The 13,204-nt window shown below is 35.4% G+C and overlaps 3 protein-coding genes across 4 annotated transcripts; 2 read left to right on the forward strand and 1 right to left on the reverse strand.

Annotated features, from left to right (window-relative positions):
- Positions 1-231: 231 nt before the first annotated feature.
- Positions 232-4,256, forward strand: LOC100243646 (WAT1-related protein At1g68170). Its single transcript, XM_019219320.2, has 8 exons — positions 232-618; positions 678-740; positions 1,124-1,240; positions 2,198-2,450; positions 2,540-2,698; positions 3,071-3,222; positions 3,321-3,538; positions 3,887-4,256. The coding sequence occupies exons 1-7, from the start codon at positions 419-421 to the stop codon at positions 3,526-3,528; spliced, it is 1,152 nt and encodes a 383-aa protein (XP_019074865.2). The 5' UTR covers positions 232-418; the 3' UTR covers positions 3,529-3,538; positions 3,887-4,256.
- Positions 4,257-4,849: 593 nt separating this feature from the next.
- Positions 4,850-8,577, forward strand: LOC100254116 (WAT1-related protein At1g68170-like). 2 transcript variants are annotated; one of them, XM_010651124.3, is made up of 8 exons: positions 4,850-5,250; positions 5,331-5,378; positions 5,690-5,806; positions 6,795-7,047; positions 7,137-7,295; positions 7,609-7,760; positions 7,859-8,076; positions 8,529-8,577. In XM_010651124.3, exons 1-7 carry the CDS (start codon positions 5,054-5,056, stop codon positions 8,064-8,066), a joined length of 1,134 nt encoding a protein of 377 aa, XP_010649426.1. In that variant the 5' UTR covers positions 4,850-5,053; the 3' UTR covers positions 8,067-8,076; positions 8,529-8,577. The 2 variants fall into 2 exon arrangements, with proteins under 2 accessions (XP_010649426.1, XP_002277022.1); XM_002276986.4 differs by having other exon boundaries at positions 4,851-5,250; positions 5,316-5,378.
- LOC100259237 (uncharacterized) lies at positions 8,105-11,042 on the reverse strand. Its single transcript, XM_019219638.2, has 2 exons — positions 10,496-11,042; positions 8,105-8,814 (listed from the first exon to the last, which is right to left on the reverse strand). The coding sequence occupies exons 1-2, from the start codon at positions 10,766-10,768 to the stop codon at positions 8,416-8,418; spliced, it is 672 nt and encodes a 223-aa protein (XP_019075183.1). The 5' UTR covers positions 10,769-11,042; the 3' UTR covers positions 8,105-8,415.
- Between the last annotated feature and the right edge of the window lie 2,162 nt (positions 11,043-13,204).

A 13,204-nucleotide genomic window follows, 5' to 3' on the forward strand; every position in this document is an offset into this window, starting at 1 on the left:
TGAGGAAATTTTGGTCCCTTGTGTATCATAATGGGATCAATTATGAATGGCTTTTGAGACGTGGACCATCCACATAAAATCTGTTTGACGTTCCACCTTTTCATCTCACGTTGAAAAGGAGCTTAATATTAAAAAAAAAAATAAAAAAAATAGAATTCCTACAAATACAAATCCTCTACGTCTGTAAGACCGTCACAACCTACCACAAAAAATTTAATGAAGGCAGGTAACAAAGGAAAGGAAATACTGGAGGCCCAAAACATGGAAGCACGCCTGTGATGAAGGCTCAATCCTCGATAGGGCTCCCTACAAAGGAGAAACGCATCCCGGAAGCTCCTGCCCTTCTCTCTGGATAGATTATTATAGACCCCCTTTTTTTTTTTTCATTGAGATTCTAATATCCACTTGATTCTTGGTTATGGGTGGGAAGCTCTGCAACATTGTTGATGGGGCGAAACCAGCCATAGTAATGGTGGTTGCGCAACTAGGCTTTGGAGGAGTTAATATTTTTTACAAGCTGGCTGTCAACGATGGCATGAACGTCAGGGTTCTTATAGCCTATAGATTCATCTTTGCCACAGCTTTTATATGTCCTCTTGCTTTCATCTTGGAAAGGAGGTAATCTTCATCTTCTTCTTCTTCTTCATTTTTTGGTTCTGAACATCTCCTTTTGACAGGAAGAGCGGTCCAAGATTGACATGGATGATAGCTCTACAAGGGTTTCTATGCGGATTATTTGGGTATGAAAATTAAACGAAAATAATCACTTTATATGCATTGGTTCATGTGATCTTCATAGATGCTAGCTTTTTCTACCATTTCTGAACTTGTTGCAGTAGCGAAAGCTTTGCATGAAGAAGATGATAAATGCTGACATAAAGATATGATACCAATAACTGGTTTCAATTTAATGCTCCTTCTCTTAATGGTTATATAAGTCAAAGACTCTGCGTGACTCCTACCTTTTTCTGTTGGACCCTGAAAAATTTGTCAATAATTTCATTCATGTCAACTCCTTTGTGAGAAGCATTTTGGTATGAATGATGAATCATTTCATTCAGAGGGATGATCATAATTTTGGCATTTTATGAGATTAATTATTAATGTTGAAATTGTGTTTCAGAGGAGCATTGGGTCAGAATTTGTACCTCGAAAGTTTGGCTCTAACATCTCCGACTTTTTCAGCGGCCATGGCTAACCTCATTCCGGCTGTTACGTTCATCTTCGCCCTTTTTTTAGGGTACGATAACCATATCAATCTTTATTTTCTAATCATTTTTTATTATTATTATTATTATAAAATTTTTAATAGAGGTGGGAAAATTCATTTGAACTTATCACGTGAGTATAAAACTGATAGTAGGCAAACCTAATTTTTGGTAAAGATTAGTTCGGACTTATCTTGTGAATAGGAAGTATAGCATGAAAAGTTAGTTTGGAGCCAAGTCCTTTAGCCCTCTTTCAATCTTAAGAAGAAACCCTATTAACTTAAAGAATAAACTCTTTAGATAATTCTTTTAAAATAAAATAAAATTACAAAATTTAAAAGTCTATTTAATTTTCAAAATAATTTTATTTATTTTTCATCTTTTATATAAAAATTAAATAATTTAAAATTTTATAAGGTTGCCATTCATTTTAATTATATTTTCATGATAAATCAAATATAAAAAATTATTTTCATTTAACTTTTTTTTAATATTTTCTTAAAATCAAATATAACCTTAATAAAATAGAACATAACTTATGTTTACTTAATTTTAGTCTTTGATATTTTATTTCATGACATATATTCTAAGATGATAATTTAACTATTTTAAAAATTAGAATATTATATATATATATAGATGGATAAACTCTCTACTTTCTCGATTAAAGACTTATATTAAAAAGGTAATGATTTTAAATTTTATTTTAAAATATTAAAGTATTTAAAAAAACTTATCATCTTGATTTTAAAATTTTTTAAGAATATAAGGTAAATCCACGTAATAGAGTTTTTATTTTTTATATTAAAATTATTATTATTTTTTGTTTTAAAATTTAAAAAATTATAAAATAAATAAATAAAATAAAAAGAGAGAGAAATGTTACAACTTCTTGTTTCCATGGTCATGAATTCTGACTTGTGTGTACATTAACATAACATTTATGTTTATGTGAACTAAATCCCGAGCCTTGAATGAATAATGAATAGGTTGGAGAGGTTGAAGATTCGAACGTGGGCAGGGAGGGCTAAGGTGATTGGCACCGTATTGGGCATAGGTGGAGCCATGGTCCTCACCTTCTACAAAGGACCACAGATCAACATATGGTCAACCAAAGTTAACCTTTTAAAGCACAAAGACCAACACGTGGCAGCATCACACGGGGAGTTGGATAATCATGTGTTGGGCTCAATACTGGCCGTAGCCAGTTGTTTCTCGTATGCAATCTGGTTGATAATACAGGTGATTCTGACTCCATATTTTTCTCCAATGCACCCAAAGTACCCTCATATAAATTTATTAATCCTATCTCACCCCTTGAATGTGAACAGGCGAAGATGGGAGAGAGGTACCCATTTGACTACTCTTGCACTGCTCTAATGTGTGCTTCTGCAACGGTCCAAGCAATTGTGTATGCCATGTGTAAGGAAAAAAATTGGTCCGCGTGGAAGCTCGGATGGAACATCAGACTTCTCACTGTTGCCTACACGGTAATGTGTATCAAATAATATTTCTTTCTCTCGATTTTTTTACTAATTTATTTTTACAAAATTCAGTAAATTAATATTTCCTTCAGAGAATAGATCCGAAAAGCTACTTGAATTAACTCATATTGTTCTTCTCTCAAAATCCAAGTCCACTTGGTGAATAATAGGACCTATATTTGAGTGGGCCGTTTATGAATTGGGCCAGATCCAAAGCCCAATTTCTCAGGATTTTTCCCGATGTAGAGAGTATTAACTATTAACCCAAATGGGCATTTCTCGTGACTCTTTTTCTTTTCCAACGGTTTGCCCAACAACTCAAAACAAAATGCCAAAAGAAAGAAGAAAGAATTCAAGGGGTGCATAGTGGTGATGCAGGGATTTTTTGCGTCTGGATTTATGGTGGTCCTAGTCAGCTGGTGTGTACGCAAGAGGGGTCCTCTTTTTGTATCAATCTTCAACCCTCTCATGCTGGTATTTGTGGCCATCCTTGGTTCCTTAATCCTCGATGAGAAGTTGCATCTCGGAAGGTCCCCTCTCCGCTCTCCCTTCTATCTATAATTTGCTTCATTCATATGAAGTTTAGTAACATGGCATCTGTATTTGTATTTGTATTTGCGTGTAGCAGTATAATAGGAGGGGTGCTGATAGTAATTGGGTTATACGCCATGTTGTGGGCAAAAGGGGCGGAGATGAAGAGCATGGCCACACTCTCACATTCCAAAAGCTCCAAAGAGGCAGAAATAATAAATGTGGGCACAGCCCCAGCTAAAGATGATGAGGATGCTATTGCTAGTGATGTATCAACTGCAGCTGCCGCCAACCCCAGACAGTGATAAGTATCGAGTATGATCAGATTATATTTGATTAACTGATTCATTCATTCGTCAATGGTCTCGTGGTGAATATCAAAATACACAAAAATAATCTATCGGCACAATATGTCTAAGAGTCTTATATGTTTACATGAACCCAATAAATATAGAACAAACTCAAATCTGACAGAGATGATATTTAACAAGCAAGAGAAACAACTCCCACCTCAAGTCTTCTTTGTTAAACGATAAAAAATAAAAAAAAATATAGGAAAATGAGGCAAATGTGCTTCTTCTTGAACCTTAGAAGCCTTCATCTATCACACTTTGGCATTCCTAACTGAGCTTCATTTTTCTTCTGTTGTTTTCTTCTCCTCAGTTGTTTTGGGTTGTTCCACCTCTGCTGCTCCTGCTGCTGCTTCAATATCTATCTTTTTTTCACTGGATGAGACAGGGGCTTCTTCCACTGGGGTCCCTGACTTCTCAACTTCTGGGAGTTTCTGTTCGGTAGATGAGACTGGGGGTTCTTCCACTGGGATTTTGGACTTTTCCACTTCTGGGAGTGTCTGTTCAGTAGATGAGACCAGGGCTTCCTCAACAGGAGTTTCAGATTTTTTGCAACTTTGAGTTTCTTTTCACATTCCTCAGTGGCCTTTTCAATAAGTGACTTTGTTCTTGTTTTGTTACCTCAGATTGTACCTTATCTTCTTCTTTATTTGAATAATCCCCCTCTTCATTCTGTGCACAAAGCAGTTCAAAATTTAAACACAAGAACAGAACAGAGTGCCATTGAGAGATTGAAAAAAGACATCAATCATTCTACAATTCTTCATCATTAAATCAATTGTACCAGATTGAATAATTCTCATGATCAGACTAATGAAATCTTACTCAATTATGTTCATAAAGCAATATTTGACTAACCTCGATTCTACAGATACGGCCAAATGCCATAATCTGAGCCCAAGAATTGGAAGCTCCGTTTTCATTATAACCACGCAATGCTCAACAAAGACAAAAGGTAAAAATATGAAGTTCAACAACCATCAGCAACCAATGTGAGAATCTCACTGAGAGAACCCATTGATGAAACCAGTTAAAACATTATGACCAGATGGTTCCAACAAGCAGTACAGAGAATCTACTGGGGAAATTTCGGTCCCCTTATGTATCATAATCGGATCAATTATGAATGGCTTTTGATATGTGGACCATCCACATAAAATCTGTTTGACGTCCTTTTCATCTCATGTTGAAAAGGAGCTTAATATTAAAATAAAAAATCTCACAAATACAAATTCTCTACGTCTGTAAGACTTAAATTTCACAAAAATGTAACGAAGGCAGGTAATAAAGGAAAGGAAATACTGGAGGTCCAAAACATTGAAGCACGCCTGTGATGAAACTGGACAGGAGTCCTCAATCCTTGATAGGGCTCCCTATAAAGGAGAAACGCATCCCGGAAGCTCCTGCCCTTCTCTCTGGATAGACTGTTATAGACCCTTTTTTTTTCATTGAGATTCTAATATCGACTTGATTCTTGGTTATGGGTGGGAAGCTCTGCAACATTGTTGATGGGGCGAAACCAGCCATAGTAATGGTGGTTGCGCAACTAGCCTCTGGAGGAGTTCAAATTTTGTACAAGCTGGCTATCAACGATGGCATGAACACCAGGGTTCTTATAGCCTATAGATACATCTTTGCCACAGCTTTTATATCTTCTCTTGCTTTCATCTTGGAAAGGTGGTAATCTTCATCTTCTTCTTCTTCTTCTTCATTTTTTGGTTCCGAACATCTCCTTTTGACAGGAAGAGCCGTCCAAGATTGACATGGATGATAGCTCTACAAGGGTTTCTATGCGGATTATTTGGGTATGAAAATTAAACGAAAATAATCACTTTATATGCATTGGTTCATGTGATCTTCATAGATGCTAGCTTTTTCTACCATTTCTGAACTTGTTGCAGTAGCGAAAGCTTTGCATGAAGAAGATGATAAATGCTGACATAAAGATATGATACCAATAACTGGTTTCAATTTAATGCTCCTTCTCTTAATGGTTTCATTCATGTCAACTCCTTTGTGAGAAGCATTTTGGTATGAATGATGAATCATTTCAGAGGGATGATCATAGTTTTGGCATTTTATGAGATTAATTATAAATGTTGAAATTGTGTTTCAGAGGAGCATTGGGTCAGAATTTGTACGTCGAAAGCATGGTTCTAACATCTCCGACTTTTTCAGCGGCCATGGCTAACCTCATTCCGGCTGTTACGTTCATCTTCGCCATTTTTTTAGGGTACAATAACCATATGGATCTTTATTTTCTTATCATTTATTATTATTATTATTATTATGATTATTATAAATTTTTTAATAGAGGTGGGAAAATTCATTTGAACTTACCACGTGAGTATAGAACGATATTAGGCAAACCTAATTTCTGTTGAAGATTAGTTTGGACATATCTTGTGAATGGAAAGTATAGCATGAAATGTTAGTTTGGAGTCGAATCCTTTAGCCCTCGTACCAGGTATGGCTGGGAAGCAAAGTTGGAAATATACTAAACATCCCTGATTTCAATCTTAAGAAGAAACAACTCTTTAGATAATTGTTTTAAAAAAAAATATAAAGAATAAAAATAAAATAAAACTACAAATTTTAAAAGTCTATTTAATTTTCAAAATAATTTCATTCATTTTTCATCTTTTATATAAAAATTAAATAATTTAAAATTTTATAAGGTTTCCATTAATTTTAATTATATTTTCATGATAAATCAAATATAAAAAATTATTTTCATTTAACTTTTTTTTAATATTTTCTTAAAATCAAATATAACCTTAATATAACCTTGATAAAATATAACATAACTCATGTTTACTTAATTTTAGTCTTTGATATTTTATTTCATGACATATATTCTAAGATGATAAATGAATAAACTCTCTACTTTCTCAATTAAAGACTTCTATTAAAGAGATAATGATTTTAAATTTTATTTTAAAATATTAAAGTATTTAAAAAAACTTATCTTCTTGATTTTAAAATTTTTTAAGAATATAAGGTAAATCCGTTTTCATTTTTTATATTAAAATTATTATTATTTTCTGTTTTAAAATTTTAAAAATTAAAAAAATAAATAAATAAATAAAAGAGAGAGAGAGAGAGAGAGAAAAGTTACAACTTCTTGTTTCCATGGTCATGAATTTTGACTTGTGTGTACATTAACATAACATTTATGTTTATGTGAACTAAATCCCGAGCCTTGAATGAATAATGAATAGGTTGGAGAAGTTGGCGATCCGAACGTGGGCAGGGAAGGCTAAGGTGACTGGCACCCTATTGGGCATAGGTGGAGCCATGGTCCTCACCTTCTACAAAGGACCACAGATCAACATATGGTCAACCAAAGTTCACCTGTTAAAGCACAAAAACCAACACGTGGCAGCATCACACCGGGGGATGGATAATCGTGTGTTGGGCTCATTACTGGCTGTAGCAAGTTGTTTCTCCTATGCAACCTGGTATATAATCCAGGTAATTCTGGCTCCATATTTTTCTCCAATGCACCCAAAGTACCCTCATATAAATTTATTAATCCTATATCACCCCTTGAATGTGAACAGGCGAAGATGGGAGAGAGGTACCCATTTGACTACTCTAGCACTGCTCTAATGTGTGCTTCTGCATCGGTCCAAACAGTTGTGTATGCCATGTGTAAGGAAACAAATTGGTCCGCGTGGAAGCTCGGATGGAACATCAGACTTCTCACTGTTGCCTACACGGTAATGTGTATCAAATAATATTTCTTTCTCTCAATTTTTTTATTAATTTATTTTTACAAAATTCAGTAAAGAATAGATCCGAAAAGCTACTTGAATTAATTCATATTGTTCTTCTCTCAAAATCCAAGTCCACTTAGTGAATAATAGGACCTATATTTGAGTGGGCCGTTTCTGAATTGGGCCAGATCCAAAGCCCAATTTCTCAGGCTTTTTCCCGATGTAGAGAGTATTAACCCAAATGGGCATTCCAAACTCAAAACAAAATGCCAAAAGAAAGAAGAAAGAATTCAAGGGGTGCATAGTGGTGATGCAGGGATATTTGTCGTCTGGATTTATGGTGGTCCTAGCCAACTGGTGTGTACGCAAGAGGGGTCCTCTTTTTGTATCGGTCTTCAACCCTCTCTTGCTGGTATTTGTAGCCATCCTTGATTCCTTACTCCTCGATGAGAAGTTGCATCTCGGAAGGTACCCTCTCCGCTCTCCCTTCTATCTATAATTTGCTTCATTCATATGAAGTTTAGTAATATGGCATCTGTATTTGTATTTGTATTTGCGTGTAGCAGTATAATAGGAGGGGTGCTGATAGTAATTGGGTTATACGCCATGTTGTGGGCAAAAAGGGAGGAGATGAAGAGCAAGGCCAGACTCTCACATTCCAAAAGGTCCAAAGAGGCAGAAAAAATAAATGTGGGCACAGCCCCAGCTGAAGATGATGAGAAAGCTATTGCTAGTGATGTATCAGCTGCAGCTACCGCCAACCCCAGACAGTGATAAGTATCGAGTATGATCAGCATTACAATCATATTATATTTGATTAACTGATTCATTCATTCGTTAATGGTCTTGTGGTGAATATCAAAATACACAAAAATAATCTATCGGCACAATATGTCGAAGAGTCTTATATGTTTACATGAACCCAATAAATATAGAACAAACTCAAATCTGACAGAGAAATGATATTTGACAAGCAAGAGAAACAACTCCCACCTCAAGTCTTCTTTGTTAAACAATAAAAAATAAAAAAATATAGGAAAAGGGGGCAAATGTGCTTCTTCTTGACTGAGTAATCAACCTTAGAAGCCTTCATCTATCACACTTTGGCATTCCTAACTGAGCTTCATTTTTCTTCTTCTGTTTTCTTCTCCTCGGTTGTTTTGGGTTGTTCCACCTCTGCTGCTGCTGCTGCTGCTACTACTTCAATGTCTTTCTTTTTTTCACTGGATGAGACAGGGGCTTCTTCCACTGGGGTCCCTGACTTCTCAACTTCTGGGAGTTTCTGTTCGGTAGATGAGACTGGGGGTTCTTCCACTGGGATTTTGGATTTTTCTACTTCTGGGAATGTCTGTTCAGTAGATGAGACCAGGGCTTCCTCAACAGCAGTTTCAGATTTTTCAACTTCTGGCAGTTTCTTTTCATATTCCTCAGTGGCCTTTTCAATAAGTGACTCTTGTTCTTGTTTTGTTACCTCAGATGGTGCCTTATCTTCTTCTTTATTTGAATCATCCCCCTCTTCATTCTGTGCACAAAGCAGTTCAAAATTCAAACGCAAGAACAGAACAGAGTGCCATTGAGAGATTGAAAAAAGACATCAATCATTCTACAATTCTTCATCATTAAATCAGTTGTACCTGATTGAACAATCCTCATGATCAGACTAATGAAATCTAACTCAATTATGTTCATCAACCAATATTTGACTAATCTCGACTCTGCAGATACAGCCAAATGCCATAATCTGAGCCCAAGAATTGGAAGCTCCCTTTTCATCATAAGCAAACGACACTCAACAAAGACAAAAGGTAAAAATCTAAAGTTCAACAACCATCAGCATCCAATGTGAGAATCTCACTGAGGGAATCAATTGATGAAACCAGTTAAAACATTATGACCAGATGGTTCCAACAAGCAGTACAGAGAATCCACTGGGGAAATTTTGGTCCCCTTATGTACCTAACTGATCAATCCAAGTAATACATGGTACCTACCAACCGGACATGTCCCGCTACTGTCTATACAACAGTCATTGTCTAAACAATTGAAACTCTAGATTTCTAGATTTAACTTCCAGGACCATCCCTCCAAGAGGTAAGGAGGTTAACCATTCGCAGTCATTTTCACACAATCATAAAGAAAATTCATTTCTATCATAACCCGGTTTATCATTCATATACCAGAAAATCAAGTTGAATCTGGCAATCATTTCATTTGAAATTTTAACATGTACAATTTTTTAAACACGCTTGAGTTGGCCTACAACACATGCGCACTCTCCAATAATTCTGATAGAATTAATAATAAACCCAATTGTACAAACTCTCTGTACAATGTCCCTACCAATTCTACTTTTGTTGAAAACTATAGAGAATCCAATATAAAGATTAGTGATGCAGACCCGCCATGAACAAACATAAAACCATGGACCCCCTTACACAATGCTTATCAGAAATTAACATTTTTAAATATGTTTCGTTATAAATAATTTAATCAAAAAAATTTACATCACTAAATTCAAACATCGAATTCTTTGATTGGGAGGAAATATAAATGGGGAAGAAATTAACCTTTTTTGTGGAAAAAAATTGCTATAATATACTAGTGATTGTCTTTAATTACCGAAACTAACAAACTTCTAATCTTAGAAATTTTCTAAAAATGCCAATCAAACCGTTAGATTCTATGATTTAGATTTTGGAAGGAAAATGAATGAGATGTTCAGTTTGAAACTTTTGTCTATTTCACTAACAAACTGAAACAGCCTTTTTTTAGGGGTTAATGATTATAATAAATCACCCATTATAATTTAATTTTAAAAATTAACTGTTTTGATCTGAAAATCTTTGAAAACACAGATAAAGAAATTTCAGAATTTAAAATCTTGACCTGGAGGAAAATCAACCAGTTCTTTAGGTTGAAAATTTTACCAATCAATTAGATTCTGGAAGATATTCTCGAAAATTTTGAAAAAACAAACAAATTCCTCTGGTTCGTTCAGTTTATATATGCATGGAGCAAATAAAAGTTATATTTTGAGTCTAGTTTTTATAACCAAAACAGGAAGCAACACAAAGCTCAAAAGATTTCACTTCCTTTCCTTTTTCCTTCACTTTCTCGGTAACCAAACGGAAAGAAAGTGAATCAGAATTCAATCAACAAACAGAGAACAAAAAAAAAGGGGGGGAGGAAAGAAATTTCTTTACCTCCTTGAACAAGAGACTGAGAGATCGGCGCTTGGAGCCTTGGTCGTCAACCTTGTCATCGTCATGAATCTCCCTGTCCTTATCACCTTCCCTTTCTTTCACTTCACCTTCCTGGACCACCACCTTCTTCTCTTCTTCAACAACTTCGACAACCTCCTTCTTCGTCTCGGAGACCACCCCGGCCTCCTCCTTCGCCGGAGGCGCAGGTTCCGGAGCGGGAAGATCGCCGGCGTCGGCCTTCACGCCCTTGAGCTTTGTCGCACACCCACCCATCTTCCAATACGCGCTCTCTCTCTCCCTCTCCTAAAGGTTTTACCGTTTTAGTGAGAGACAGAGAGAGGAATAGGGTTTATATATAGAGAGAAGAGGACTCAGCGGAGAAATACATAGGACGCGAGCCAAGGCGGTAAGAATTACAGGAAGACAGACAGGAAAGCATACAAAATTAGTATGAGACAGTGAGTCACAGGCTGTGAATTTCGATGACTGTTATTATTTTTAATTTTTCTTTATTTTTTGTTTGGACAGCGAAGCATCGGAACCGTATGAGTTGGCATTTTAATGTAGGGTCTTCATTTTCTCTCGTTTTCTCCCCTTCCTTAACTTCAATTACCAAAACATTCTATTTTTGTTATATAATTTTACATTAAATTAGGAATATTTATACACACATTTAATATGACAGATAAGAAATTCCTGTATAAGAAAATGACATCATCATATCATATCATATTTATATGACATGACATGGAATGATTAAATAATTTTTTCTAATTTAAAGAAAAATATCATGTGATAAAATTAATATTCACATTTACCTTCTTTACATTCCTTAAGCCAAGGCTTTATCATAAAACAGATGTAGAGAATATTAACTTTTTAAAAGTTGACATACTATATATTAATGGGCTTTTGAAAAAGTAATTTGATGTATTTATTGGGATATAAAGCATTTTCAAATTTAAAATTAAAAAAAAAAATCCGATTTGGGAATTGAAAAAGTAAAAAGTTTGGATGGATGAAGATACTGGAGACTAAACTAACAAAGAGACGACACACATCCCACTAAGAAGGGGGGAGAGAATCTTGGGAATGAAGCGGAATCTAAGAAGAGTTGTCTGGTGAGATCATCCCAGAGCACTCTGAAGTGTCGTGCCTCCCATTTCTCTCTTTCTCTCTTTTATGCCATCAAACCTAATCTCCCTTTGAATTTTATTTTAAAAATAAATAAATTTATGGTTTTTTTTAATGGTAAGTCATAGAAACATCCCTGGACCCACTTAGGTTTGTGAGCTCCCGTGGGATTTCTTCTTTTATTGGTGTCTTGGAAGTGATGCCATGAATATTTTTTTAGATGCTCTTTGTAGTTGTTGTCACGTCCAAACTATATTTTATCACGTACAAAAATTTACCCAATTGCTCCATTGAATACATCAATACACTAAATATTCTAGGCTTCGCCTAACATGTGTGTCATTACTCATTACAAAGAACCATTCCGGTTCACTCAAGCCTCTAATGGGGTCCCATGTCCTCAAATGGTCACCCATCATTTCAATTAAATAAAGAAAATAAAACCATAATTAAGTTGGCCAAAAGCATTGCCATTACAAGGCAAAACTCTCCTTAGAAGGGCCCCAGATGGCCTAGGGCACACCACCATCCATTTTGTGGTATGGACTCCCAAGAAAAGCACATTTTCAATCGGGTGGGGGGGAGGGGGACCCTCTATGGGAAACAACAAATTCTTTACTAAAAGGAATGATCGAAACAAAAGCCAACAATGACAGAAATAGAAGAACTATGGTTCCTGGAAAATACTTAAGTAGTCTTCCTTATCACGCAAAAGTAGATGACACAACTATGACACCAAGTCTAGATAAGGTTGGCTTTTAGAACAAATGGAGAAATAAGAGAAAACCAGAAGACTTGGAAGAATTCAGATCTAGAAATTGGTCTTAGCAAAACAGATGAGTTGTTTTTCCCTCTTTGTGTAATAAAATGAGCATCCAAATCAAGAAATATCAAGTAAATAAAATGGGCAAAATAAATCAACATGATGAAAACCCTTTAATATGGAGGGAAAAATCACAAACTGCAGTCCACTCAAATCTTCCACTGATAAAATTAATGAAGCACTATTAGTTCTTCTCTAGCAACAAAAATTAGAGGCTATCATGGTGGATTTCAATAAATATCATTAAACTCAAAAGTTTGGGTCTCGCCAAAATATAAGCAATAGAAGAGAGGAAACAATGATCCAAACCAATAGAAACATAATTTAAACTATCACCAATAACTTATTGAAATTTCAAGATCGGAGTAAGATTCACCGTTGGCTCTTACGTTCTTCATCTAGAAAAAAAAACCCATAAAACCTTGCTTTCTTTCCCCTTCTCTCTATCTTTTTCTCTCAAATAGAACGGTAAGGGGACCACATCTAACAATCTCCTCCTCTTGACTCACGTGGAAGAAGGCTTCCCTATACCCACAACCTCTCTACAAACAAGAAGCTTTTCTTTAGGCAAAGCCTTGGTTATCATATTCAAAGGCGTTATCATTAGTACGGACTTTCTCAAGTTGTAGCAATTGCATCTCCAATACATCCCAAATCCAATAATATCTCATGTCTATATGCTTTAACCACAAGTGGAAAGTAGAGTGGTTGATTGCACTCTGGTGATCATGGTATAAAATAAATTTTTCTTT

The sequence above is a fragment of the Vitis vinifera genome, chromosome 4, assembly GCF_030704535.1.
Source record: "Vitis vinifera cultivar Pinot Noir 40024 chromosome 4, ASM3070453v1".
Lineage (NCBI taxonomy): Eukaryota > Viridiplantae > Streptophyta > Magnoliopsida > Vitales > Vitaceae > Vitis > Vitis vinifera.